Genomic DNA, 14,117 nt, shown 5'->3' with positions numbered 1-14,117 from the left:
AAGGGTGCTATGACTTTTCTCTTTTATACTATTTATACTTTTTAAAATATTTAACTTTTTCTGCAAATTTTTTCCCATAGGAATGCATTGAAAACGTCTTCAAACTTTTAAAATCTTCTTACTTCTTTGAACCTCTAAAACGTCAGCATAATTTCTCCCACAGACTCCATTTGTCTTTTAAATTGTAGACAAACTTTTAATCTATTCCCGTATGACTCATCTTATTGATATCTTCAACAGTTTTAGATTGTTGGCTGTTTTAAAATCATTAAAATTTTTCACAAAATCCAACTTTATAATGGTTGTGTATTGCGCTTAACGAGCAGGGCTTAGAGTGAGTGACATCATCGTTAGAGTGAGAGGGATCGAAAAAACATTCAGGATTTTTTCTGGATAAATTGCCAGCACGGCCACAAATTAAACTCTAGACACATGATTTCCTCACCGGTTTGTAGCCACACTTGTCGTGTCTCATCTGATGTGTTCAAAACAGCAGACAGACTTACAGAATTGTCTCAGTGAGCCTAATTATGCAGCTAGACCTGCTCCAGTGGCTCATCCACTTCAATATAAAAGTAGGAGCAGATTTTTTTAGAAAAACAGAAATGCCCCCCTTTTCTACCTTGCGACGGCAAGAAAAGTTTTTGCCCTACAAACATTTAATGCACATTGGCTCGCTCAGGAAGGTCTCCTTGCCCCAGTAGTCAGACCACATTCTGATAAGAGTTACGGTTCTCTTTTACTGGGCTGTTTTTGGAAGCTGCACTGAGCTCAAATCTCTCTGCTCTGCTCTGCTCTGTGTGCAGTTGGTCCAGCTGTAGTGGCCAGCTCGTTATCATGTCTATTAATAGAACAAGTGCAGCTGCAGCCTGGCCGCTCGTTAAGATGTTTTTAAACACAGCCCCACACACACACATGATAAACCAGACTGACAGAGGATGTCCACGCACAAACACAGGCATCACACTCACACAGACAGACACACACAGACGCTCACACACAGTCACACATGCACACATACACAAACAGACAAACAGACACAACACAACACTGTTCCACACAGTAAAATGTAAGCATGGTAGTCGCCATGGTAACTTCTGAGGGCAGGCTGCCACACAGGTGTAATCAATCAGATCATTAGGGAGAGAGGAGTTTTGTGGCGCTTAACAGTTTTACTTTCTGCACATGTACACACAGACAGAGAGACCGCCAGACTCACACACCCAGACACACACACACACACACACACACAGGTTTTCAGCTCAAATTCATCAGGCTCTCAATTATTTTATACTTTTGATGTAAACATCTCCAACAATTTATATTTTTCTCATGAATTTAAGTTCAGACGTTTAGTCTTTCCAACTCTATTAATAGTAGTACAATTACAGGTGGAGCCTGGGACATAGGATGCAGCTTTTAACATGTGTCCTATCTATCTATCTATCTATCTATCTATCTATCTATCTATCTATCTATCTATCTATCTATCTATCTATCTATCTATCTATCTATCTATCTATCTATCTATCTATCTATCTATCTATCTATCTATCTATTCCCCTCCCTATTTTTTAACCCCTCTGTCTCCTTTTTTTCTTTCTTTCTTTCTTTCTTTCTTTCTTTCTTTCTTTCTTTCTTTCACTCACTTTTTCTATCCTTCCCTCTCTATCCATCCATCCATCCATCCATCCATCCATCTACCTCTTTCTATCTATCATCCCCCTCTCTCTTTTTCTTCTTTCTTTCTTTCTTTCTTTCTTTCTTTCTTTCACTCCATTTCTGTCTTTTTACTTCTTTGTTTGTTTGATTGTTTCTTTCTTTCTTTCTATTCCTTTTCTCTTCCTTTGTTTTTACTCCATTTCTTTCTTTCTTTCTTTCACTCCATTTCTGTCTTTTTACCTCTTTGTTTGTTTGATTGTTTCTTTCTTTCTTTCTACTCCTTTTCTCTTCCTTTGTTTTTACTCCATTTCTTTCTTTCTTTCTTTCTTTTTTCTTTCTTTCTTTCTTTCTTTCTTTCTTTCTTTCTTTCTTTCTTTCTTTCTTTCACTCCATTTCTGTCTTTTTACTTCTTTGTTTGTTTGATTCTTTCTTTCTTTCTGTCCTTTTCTTTTTTCTCTCTTGTTTCAATCTTTCTTTCTTTCTTTCAACAATTTCTTCAGCTCATTCAGCATTGCTTACAGCATTCACACCATTTCCATTCTTGGAAATGTTTTTTCTAGTTACACACTGTTTACCCTAGTTGTGCTCAAGCACTTGTAGCTTACTCCCACAGTTGTTTAAACACTGCTCAGATCTGCTGGTTACTTTAGCGACAACTTCCCTCTCCCCCTCTCACTCTACTACTTTAACTTATTAAATATGACTTCCATCTAACTTCACCTTGTTAGCCTGGCAAAAATAGCTAATTAGCTCTACACAGACAGTACAGCTGAGACTGATGGGACTGTCATTAGTTTTGGCCACATGATCAGATGAAGCTGATCCAATAGTTATTTGGATATTTCAGTCCAGACCAAAAAGTGGTAGAACCATCTGCTGACAAGGCAACACTGCAACAGATGCAGGACGCGTCATACTGTAAAACCCATAATGCAATGGGTGATACAAATATCATCATGGAGTCTTGTGAAGGGTGAAGGGGGCCATGTGCTGGACTGTATTTCAGTTTTTTGAGAAAAACAGCAAGAAAGGTTGTGTTGTTTCATACAAATTGTATTGACTGGTGGATTTATTGATACTCTGTTTTGCTATGTAAAGCCCTTTGAGACAAACGGGTATGAAATGGGGTATACAAATCAAATTGCCTCATAAATGAAATATCTTCTGGTTATGAGAACTTGTGATAAGAATTTTTTTTCCCTATTTTCTTGCATTTACAGTGATGATGAAAGGGGAGCCGTGTTGTTCCTTCTCTCTCTGCCTCCCCATCTCCTGTCTCTCTTTACCACTGTATACTGTCAAACAAGGGCAGAAAAAGCCCAAGGAATAAACTTAAAAAAAAAAAAAAAAAACCAATATTGATGAAAAAAATGTTCAGCCACAATACGGTCATCACTTCATTTCAGTAAATTCAATATTCAGCCATATTTCTAAGAGGAAGAATGTCTGGAGGCAACAACACTGTCAGTGAGTGAGGTAAACCTGAATGTGGGGGTGGAGCTCAGTATGGATAAAATGAGAATGGTAAACTTCTCAGTATTAGCCTCCTCCTCTTCTGCCTTTTCTCACCAGGCTACAACCTAAAATAAAAGCTATTAAAGTCTCGCCCACTGAGGTTTATCCCGACCAATGAGATTATTTCTGGTGCCAGAGCTGCTCTGTTTTGGTGTTTGATACTAAAGCTCTAATTTGCTTCATTGCCATGGATCTTATCAAGGCTGTTGGGAGGATGATCTGACTCACCTGCACACTTTGTCCTACTGATCAGGGGGGGTCCCGGTGCTCCGGTGCCCCCCTCCGCGGGCCGGGTGAGCAGGACGCTGATGCGGTATTCCGTGTCCGGCTCCAAATGCCAAACTTTATAGGTGAGTGAGCCCACACCGTGAGTCTCCGTCCACGTGGACTGACTGGCTCGGTACTGGATTTCCCGCCGGATGACTGGCCCGTCCCCCACGATGGAGTTAGTGTTGAGCTGGATGATCAGATAGGTGGGGCCGGCCCGCAGCAGCTGAGGGGGCGCGATCGGAGTCGGGGGCACTGCAATAAAGAACAGTGACACGACATGTCATTATGGATCTACTGTAAATGTATAATCCTATTAGAGTCGGGTTTGTGGTGCTGTTTATAAGTGATAGCACATAAAACAACAGAAGGATGCAGATGAAAATCTGTCCTTGAAAACACTGATGAAAAACAGTCAAACACTGCAATTTTCAGCAGAAAAGAACCACATCATGCGAGGAAAGGAGACGTCAAGGATCTCTGTCATGGATTGTCTCTTTTTTGTTTTATAGTTTCAATAACATTATTTCTGCTCTGCTAGAGCACTGAGTCATAAAAATCTTTTAATCACATCAGGATTATGGGAGAGAGAGAGGAAAAGACAGGCATAAACAGAGAGGCAGAAAGAGAGAAAGAGAAAGAGAGAGAGAGAGAGACTTGAATGTTGCAAGTTCTTGTTGTGCACTCCAAATAAGAGCTTATTTGCATGAATAATTGCATAATTAATTCTTTCCTCTCTGCTCATAAGAACCTCAGGCTTGATGGACAACATGACCCTCATCAACCCTGCAAACATTACATCAATTCGCCAGCTAATGCACAATGTTTTTATTTTTTATTTCTTGTAATTATTTTCTGTGATTTCCTTTAATTTGAAAGGTATAATTAAGCATGTTTGAAATTTACTCATCTGCTCTGTCTGTACCTGAGTTAAAATGGAGCTAAGTTTAAAGAGTGGTGGAAGAATGACGCCTACTTCCTAAAACTCAATAATTAACAAGCTGTGTCTTTTTTGTTTGACCAACACAAAAACAGAAATATATGAATATGAATGAAATTAAATTTCATGTTGAAGCTATTTTTTTTAATTTTATGAACAACATAATATTCATCAGGAGAATATGTTGGTGCTGCCCTCCCAGCTGCAGTACTGCATAATGAACTGGGTGCGTGTATTTTGGGGCTTCCATTAGCTTAAACAAACAGTAGCCACATATTAAAGGTGTAAGACATTTTTCTTTGACAGGTGCAGAGTCAGGCCGACTGTTCCCTACAGTTTGTATGCCCAGCAAGGCTCAGTGTTGCCATCCCAGTGATTTTCTGGCAATATTTGTTGACATTCAAAGACCATGACGGCAAATCTACAACATTTTTTTTTGGGCAGGGAAAATATTTTTTTCAGTCATTGTGTGCACTCAACTTGTTTACTGTGGTTGCACCTTTTTCGTACTGACTGTGCTCAGCGAATGTGGGAAATCAGCAGCACGTTCAGTCAACACAGCCGCCAACAGCAAACTGTGAATCGGTATAAATAAACACTCATTATTCCCAATTGTTTTCCCAGGGAACTGATAAAACAGTAGGTTTATATATATATATAGTTATTATTATTGTTTATTCTTACTTATGTATGAAAGTTTACACAGGTTGTGACATTTGGTAGATGGAGGCATGTTCATGTTGATGAAATAAGCAATGAAATACGCTAGTTAGAGTTTTTAAAAAAATAATAATTTACTTATTTTTTTATTTTGACTGTTTAAATTTCAACAAATGGCATAGATACTGAAAAATGTATAATGATAGCTTATCTATGCGTATTATTATGTGATTTTATAATCAAGGTATTCCTACTTTGGAACTGACCATTGGTGGCACACTGGCAAGTTAAACATGTCCATTCTAGTTCTGTACTGTACTTAGAGTTATAGTTGGAGTTATAAGTGGCTAAAATATTGTATTTTGTTGCTTTTGCTGACCCTGACCCTGACTACGCTTCTGAACTGTGAGAGTGCTGTTCTGAATTAACTGCAGGTAATACACCACCCCACGTCAAATAATCTAAAATATCTTCACACATAAACAGATTGGTACCAGTCGTTACTCAAGTGTTGGGGATGTTTTTGGCCTGAACGTGCGCTACAATGTCCACATGTCCCTAAACGCATCATCTCTCACCTCTGACAATGAGTTCCCCGAAGTTGGAGACGGCGGCTCCTCTGGGGGACAGGGTGATGCAGCGGTAGAGGTCCTGCTCCCCACGTTGCGCCTCCACCTGGAACGTGGCCATGAGCCGCTTGTGGCTAAGGCGTGACAGTAAAGGCGAGTCCAGCACCACGCCGTTTCTCCGCTGGGAGCCAGGCAGCAAACACACAGAGAGGGAGAGAGGGAGAGAGGGAGAGAAGTCAAGCGTGAGCACCACACCAACCCAACCACATGTTTACCTGGAAGACTATTCAAGCGATTAAAAGTGGGGTGACAGGTTGAGGAGCAGACAGGAAGACAAAGGAAGGTTGGAATTAGCTACATGGGAGGGCGAGATAATAAGTACGTGATGAATGTCACAGGTAACAATGGTGTTTTTGCTTGCGAGCGCCGCTGACACGGGCCTCCCGGGTCGCTGTTTCCAGCACAGGAGGCTGAGGCTGACATCTCCTCATCTCTTTCCATGCTAATGTGTCAGCGCTGCAGGCGCTACCGGCAATTGGCTCAACCAGTGGAACAGGAAATCAGAAGACAACACTTAACAATAATCTGTTCCAGGTGCGAGCTACAATATATGCAGCTCCCTCACAGAATAAGCAGATTATTATGTAAAATGTCTCCTGCTCATGCTTTTCACAAGTAAGTGGCTTTGACAGCCGCACGTCGGAAATGGTTTCGGAGGATAAGGTGGAAAAAAGATGCAGTGTTGGTTTTTGGAAAATTTGAAATTAGATGTACGGAGGATAGGCGCCACTGTCGCAAAATACAGATTAGATCTGACTTTACCTTTAGGTTTGGTGTAAATAGAATCTGTCCCCCTGTGTTTTTTTTAAACTGGTTACCTCCATTGTTGTTGTTGTTTTCAACATTTATGTATTTTGGCTTGAAGTGACTCTTCAGAGTGGAGCCTGCACACCATTTTTTTTTCCACAACAACTTTAAAGACCACCTGCAGGCTTTTAACAAACACAAAAAAAAAAAAAATCTCTTTGCCAAGCCTGATGCCATTCTTGTCTGGCAGCGAGCCCTGCATCGTATTATAATTAAGAGTTTGTGCAATGACTAATTCAGGTTTGGACTCAGAGCCTGTTGATGTTAAAGATCTAAATAGCATCTGAGACAGCTGTCTGCAATTTGGGCCTGAGGACAGCGGAGGAAATATGATGATAATTGATTAAGATACATTATGTTAACAATTTATTTGGACTACCTAAGAAGAAGGAAGGAGAGAAGCTTCAGACTGGTCCAGAGAGAGGACCTCCACCGCGCCGGGGAGATCAAAGAGAAAGCAGCAATTAGCAGACTCAGTGTTGGTGATCAAACAGGCCTTGAAAAACAAATGGAGGAACAGAAGGCAGTAATAGTTTGTGATATATCTCTATTTTCTGCTGTTACCAAGTTTTTCTTTTCTTTTTTTGTTCTTAATGAGAGAAGCAGGGAGGGGCTGAAGCCTGAGTTGACTTAGGCAGAGAAGTTCTCTGCAGTACTCCTGTCAAATTATAAAAGACATGCTTCGCATTGTTTGTTTGCATCTTCCGACGTGGGTGTGTGTGTGTAGCTCCGTCAACAAATTTGGCAAACTGTGAAACTGATAAAAAAAAAAAAAAAGCTCTTTCACATGCCGATGATCTTCAAAGGCTTCAATTCAGAAGAAGAGAGAAGGGGGTGTGAAATAAAATCAGGCGGAAACACAAGGGAAGGATCACCACGTATACCGAGATCTCATTTGCAAAGCGCCTTCTCTCTGCTGCCATCATTTCAAAAGCACTTAGATGTGCGGGCTTCAAGGCCAGAGGAAGAGTGGAGGCATTCAGGGATGGATTTTTGAAGACTAATATTAGCTCATATTCAAACTAGGAAAATTGAAACTATTTTCAGTTGCTGCATGAGAAAAAATGACTTTAGGGGCTTTAGTACACTAAATGCCGTCACAATCAAAAAGCTACAAAAGGAGAGGTGCAAACTTAATAATCCTCCAAACTCTCAAATGACTCATTTCTCCACAACACCACCACTAATAAAAGAGAAACTCCGATAGTCGCAGATTTAGCGCATTATTAAACAATATCGAATTACACTATTTAGTGGTTCTATGCCAAGATAATGGCTCTCATATCCTTTAAAGGTCTCATATAGAAGGCTATAAAGTTAGATGTATATGTCTTCTTTGATCATAAAACACGTCTAGCTTCTGTATTAACACTGTGAAAGTATTAAAGCCTCAGGCCACAGAGAAATGCACACACTGAAACTGCAGCCTTTAAATGAGCTGTCAGGATTTCTTTTCTTTTGTGATGTCACAACAAAGCAGCCACCGCTCTCAGCCATGCCCCGAGCCCTGCTCACCTGGATCCACCATCCAAACTTGCAGGATTTGATTTCTGTGAGTGTTTAGCTGAATTCTGCTGCATTTGTTTTCCTCAATCACTTAGAAAACAGTCAGCCAATCAAAATAGAGGCTCAGAGCCTCCTCTCTTCTGATTGGCTCACCAAACCTGAGCGTAAAGCCTGAGAAACTGAGGTGTTTTATATCTTGTAATGGATCAACACAGGAAAATAATACAATATGTGACTATTAACTCCCCCTATACAGATAATCACAGGGCCAGATGAGATGATTCCTCTTTTATCTCAGGTAATTAAATTTTGGATATTACTAGAGATTCAATGTCTCACTTTGTTGCTGGGGGACGTGTGGGAAAATGTTTTAAAATACAAAGGACTGAACTGATGCAGCAGAAGCTAAGATATCCTGATTTATAGTCCCTTGTACAGTATGAGTCTAGCTCCTCCATATCCTTTCACAGTTCCTATTATGCAACACAATAATATTGTTTTCTTTCCACCCTTAATACCTGGTGATGTGTACACCTTTAAAATGATGTGTGCAATCCTGGTTATGATAACTCTCCCTTACCTGAAATGGAAAGCTATATGTGTCTAACATTGTAGATGTGGAAAGCGCTTCCTAATGGAACTACTATGAGTCCTTTAACTTTGGACTGCATTCAAACACATCACTGCATAGTCAAAGAGAAGGGTCTAGGGTAAATGTAGAGAGGAATATTCCCTTAACTGGTTTAGACAGTTAGAAAAGCTCGTGTTAACAACAGCCTGAATAAGGTGTCAATGGAAACATGCAAGTAAATGTAACGACTGTGTGTTGTTCTGTTAGACTGTCAGCGCCAAACATTATCATACAATTATCATCTTTTTTTTTTCTTTTTTCCTTTGTGTTGCTTCTTCCAATCATCCTCTGATATGTAGGTGCCGAGATGCTGGCTTGAAAAGATAATAAATACAAAAACAAAAGGGAAAACAGCCTCACACACACACACACACACACACACACACACACATACACACACTCTCTTTCTCACCTCCAGGAGGAAAGGCTCCGTCTCAGAAACTTTGCCCGTGGCGACACACTGGAACGAGGCATTCTGCCCGGCATTCACCTCCACGTCACCCAGCCGAGAGAAATGAGGCACCTTGTCTGTGGAAAGGGACGCACAACACACACGCACGCAATGATGAAAAGTGGCACATCTGGAGCTGAGCATCACTGTCTAAATATATTAACCACACAGATGTGAATTGTAATTTATTCAGAGCCTGTAAATGACGACATGCCAGGGCCCAGACTCAGCCTCACAGCCAGCATAAGGGAACTTCTGAATCTTTGGGGTCTGAATCACTGTTACAGCCCTATTGTTTCTGTGACAGTCGTATAATACAGCCTATTATCATGTTGTTCAATAAAATATGAAATTACTCAAGCTGTGATGCAAAACAATTCTGGAGACAGGCTTCTGCAATGTCTGCTGGAATGTATGCATTCTGTTTATCCAATGACAGACCCCCACACTTAGTCATGCCAGTCTCTGCCAGTACACAAATAGCATTACTTTTTGTTTACTGTAATGCCTGTAACACCATATGCTTGCCCCTTCATAATACACCCACAGTGTTACTGTTGAATATAGTGAACTGTATTTCCGGGTCATTCTGTGAAAGGTATCTGGTAAACAAACACATTCAAATACATATCTCACCAACACTTACTATATTTTCTATATTTTCTCTTACAGTAAATGGTGTGTAGCCTATGTGTGTGTGTATATGAATACATGAATACATCAGTCTTTTTATCATGAGGAAAGCACACTGATATTATAATGCAGAAAAGGCTATTTTGCAACTTGTTTTTCAAGTCAGCTCCTCATGAAGCACTTATAAAAATCTGAGCGCTAAACTTCAAAATAATATAGTATTATGGAGGAAAAAAACACACAAAAACATTTTAACTGCAACTGTCTCAACCTGATTACAAAAGCTCTTTTTCAAAGCCTGTGCTCTGCTATTAAGCATCAGGTGGGCCTCTTGGAAAAAAGATCCATACCGTTTTTGGCACCTGTTGGTACCTAGCAATTTCCATAAAACCTTGCTTGGCAATACATCAAGATCCAAATTAGTCACCTTGACTAAAATGTGTTGTGCTCTTCTGTTTGGAAAATTAAAGCTTTTGCAACCCTCCAACATTTGCACAAAGTCTGTTATCAACAGTAATAATGTCTGCATCCAAAATGGTTCTTTTCATGTGTTAATCACAAAAACTGAGAGAAGTTTTGATATTAAACGCAGTTTTAGGCAACACTATTTCCTTGCCAAACACTGTGTCTTGCCACAGTTAGCAAGGCTATTTGTATTTTGGCAAGATGAACCATATTAGCCACTAAAACCCACTTTTACATTTTTCTTTTTACAAAATAAGCTGGAAAAATTCTTTAGGCAGTGTCTGATGGTTGCAAACAATGTAGCTTACTCAGGTAGGCTAACTAGCCTATGTCTAGCTAACATTGTAATGCTAATGCAAAAAACAGCAACTGATATGTTGATATGCCTCAAAGATGCATTAACCTCACATATTCAACAACTCAAATGTTTTAGTAACGAGCAACTTAACTAGCTGAGTTCCTTTACCAAATGCAGCTCAAAGCCAAAATGAAATTTGCTTAATAATGAATATCAAACCTATCTTCCCACTTTAGCTATGTGAAAAAACATCTTAGAGACACAGTAAATTATGTTTTTGCTAAAGTTAAAAAACAAAAATACACGCTTTACTTTGTCATTGTCTTAAAAGACAAGCATTCAATGCAATCGCCTATGCATTGTTGCAAGCCTGCCGTACTGCAACTGGAGGGGAAGAACCCTCCTGCCTATGTTCATTGGAGTATAGAGGTGATGTTGTAGGTAGGCTATAGGCTACTGTAGGTGGGATGGAGGATAAATATGACAAAACCTGGTCACAGCTCATAACTCCTATCAGGAGCCTGCCTTTTGCCTGAGCCCTTGTCTTTATTGTCTTTCTTACTTTCTCATTGACCACCATCCTGGTCTTTTCAATGTCCAGATTGTGATTGTTGTGACTTTTCTTATGCCAAAGGTCCAGAGTGTTGGTGCTCTGACCATAGGCCTAATGGTAAACACAGTTTGCTTTGATTCTGTTTTGTTGGTCTGTGTCTGTCAGTATTTGTTTTCTTCTTTCGGTGCTTGTTGCCTGTTCAGTTAGTACATGAGTGTTTGTGGGAATGCCACCTGGATGGGGGGGTGGGGTTCACAACTCTTGGAAGAAATACTTGTCAATGCTTTTGATATGAAAAAACGATGAAAAAGTTGCTAAAAAAATAAAAGACGAGTGTTCACAGCCCCAAGAAGCTATGAGGATGATGCAACAGCAATAGTGAAAGAGAAAATTGAATTTAAAATCTAAAAGCCCAGCCATGTGACCTGTCTAGCCTTAATTACTACCACTAAAACATAATAGAGCCAAGGTAATTTAAGTCTCCAGTGTATTCAGACTATTTGAGATGTTGGTTCTTCAAATTAGAAATGTTGCCTCTTATTCCTGTTGGAGGAGAAATTGGTCTTGACACGTGTTTAGAATTTAGACACCGACTCAAGAGGAAAAACAACACAAATGTCAAATGAGTGGGAACGCCAACTGAATTGCAGTTACCTTTGAGTTGAATCTTCCCTACGGGGGCATGTCATTATCCCTGTTGCCTGTAGGGAAATTTCTGCCAGCTTACTAATGTTTACATGTTTGTGTGCGTGCGTTTTTAAGCGTGGGTTAGGGCGACTGCTCTTGCAGTTACGCCGGCTGATACAAAACAAGATTTGATTGAGCATGTAAGCATCTATCAGTCCTTGACATTTGTTTGTTTATGAGTAGAGGAGTGTGTGCTTCATCTCTTGTATGATTCATATGTTTATGTTACACAAAGTGGCTTCAGAAAGTATTCAGACCCCTTCACTGTTTGCACACTTGTGCTGCGGATCTCAGCCGGATAAAACTGCCAATTACCACAAATAGAATTTCTGCTGTAAAATTATCAAAATAAAATAAAATAAAATCAAGCCTGGAATATTTTCCTGTGGAGCTCCATATGCTTTTCCTGATTTAATTTTCCTTGAAATGCATCAAGAATTTGACCGGAGTCCATCTGTGGCAGACTTTGTTATTTGTGCAGTTTAGGAAGGTACACATCTGAGAGTCGATAAGGTTCCACAATTCGCACTGCATGGCAAAAAAACGACGCCTTGAAGTTCAAGGAACTCTGCAAAGGTGCAGACAGATAAAGATCAGAGCAACGGTATGAAACTATTTCTAAGGCTTTAGTCATGCTAAGGAGCACAGTGGGCTCATAGTTTGGAGTCAGTGAGACTTGCCCAACAAGATGTGAGGGTGTAATTGGTGCTAAAGGTGCTTCTCCAAAGTATTAATTAATTGATCTGAATATTGTTGTGAATAAGAGACTTCAGTTTTTGATTTGATTGAGTGCAGGGTGGCGGCAAAATGACCGTTTTTAAATATCCAACATAAATAAGTTCAGAAAAAAGTGAAGGAGACTGAAAACTATTGAAGCCACTGTATATATGGCAGGGTCTGGCAGGGACACTGTCCCCTAATGCGAGCTAATAGGCATGGTGGCGGTCCAAGCAGGACCATCTGTAGGCTAAACATGGCCTGAGTCACATACCAAAGGGCCCTGGCAACAGTACATGCCCAAAACCCTCATCCCAAGTCACTACGGAAACGCCTTCTGCTCCATTGAGGGCAAGTGTTTGGGATGAGCTTGGGTTATAGAAAAAATGGAAGTAGCCTATAAGGAGAGTTCTATCTTCTCTGTTTCCTAGTAAGTGTTTGATGATTTATAATGTGTGGACTGCATGTTTTTTTCAGGAGAGCCGGGAAAGTGCATCTGAATTTCATGAGCTCATAAATGTCCTACAATATCAGTCATTAACATTTTCCCATTTTCAGCAACTTGCCGACAGTATCACCTTTCTCACAGAAGGTCAGTGTCGATCTAAGCGGCGGTACTTTGCAGAAACACAACATTTCAACAAAAACACAACAGTGCTGCAGAAAGCTGACGGTGCATCTACACTGTTTAAGTTGCATGAGCACATTATCTGGTCGCACAGGGCAGCAGGACAAGCTACAAGGGCAGTATATCTGACCTGGTAAGAAGTCATATGGAAAAATGTATTGGCAAACAATTGCATATTTTCTAATCCCACAAAGAAAAGATTTGCATTCATTTGAAATGTGATGAATAGACAATGCATTAGTTGTCCTCCTGTCACCTCTGCTTTGGTCCCAGCAAACTCTAAGAAAAAATATCTCTGTTTTCTTTGACATTTAAACAATGCAATCCAAGAAATATATTAAAACCTACAACAATGCAACTTTTTTCTTGAATGAACCTGAAACTAATATTACTAAGATAACACAAAAAACCCTCTGTATTAAAAAAAATACAAGAACTCAGCAACACATAGCTATAGTGATAATAATGGTGGCAACAACAGAACCATCATACACGTGATGAATCTGATGAAACCCTTGTATTAAACTCCATTTAGTTTAATGGCTTTCCATTAACAATTAGTCTAGAACTGACTAATTATGGAGCAATTATGTAATCCAACGCTGCATCACATCACAGTTGGTGAAACAATAATTTGTCAAAATGAGAACTGTAAAACAGATCAACCTATTATTTAATAACAAGGCAGAGAGTGACACCATTCTCAGGTGGGTTGTATTATCTCCTTTTCCAGCTTCATGTGATCTTGTTTTGGAAGTTAGCACAGGCCAACAGAGACGACCTCTACCTCAAGGGTGACTTAGCTTTTGTCCATTGGGCCAAATGGAGCTAATCATACAGAACAGTGGAGGAACAGGGGGTCTGCTGAGATGGCTACAACATCTGCACAGAGCCTTTGTATATATATATATATAAAAATAATAAAAAAAGACAGTGGGGGGTATAATTGTCAATGTGACATGTGAGAGGCCAGAGCACCATCTAACATTACCAGCAAACATAAAGCACCAAAGCCCTGATATCCCATGATGACAAGGGAGAGAATAACTACCTGTGAGGAACAAAGTA

The 14,117-nt window shown here is 39.9% G+C and overlaps 1 protein-coding gene across 11 annotated transcripts in view; it reads right to left on the bottom strand.

Moving 5' to 3' along the window:
- The window catches only part of ptprua (protein tyrosine phosphatase receptor type Ua), a 266,297-nt gene that overhangs the window by 116,871 nt on the left and 135,309 nt on the right, over positions 1–14,117 (bottom strand). For all 11 annotated transcript variants that reach the window (XM_085792302.1, XM_085792303.1, XM_085792304.1 and 8 more), the window contains 3 exons: positions 9,030–9,145; positions 5,623–5,794; positions 3,406–3,699 (listed from right to left, as the gene is read on the bottom strand). In XM_085792302.1, coding sequence (XP_085648428.1) covers positions 3,406–3,699; positions 5,623–5,794; positions 9,030–9,145 — 582 coding nt within the window. The remainder of the gene's footprint in view (positions 1–3,405; positions 3,700–5,622; positions 5,795–9,029; positions 9,146–14,117) is intronic.

This window comes from Trachurus japonicus, chromosome 11 (assembly GCF_045865225.1).
Source record: "Trachurus japonicus isolate A0001 chromosome 11, Traja_1.0".
NCBI classification, from domain to species: domain Eukaryota; kingdom Metazoa; phylum Chordata; class Actinopteri; order Carangiformes; family Carangidae; genus Trachurus; species Trachurus japonicus.
The sequence above is the reverse complement of the archived record's forward strand: the minus strand, read 5'-3'. Positions and strand labels throughout refer to the sequence as shown.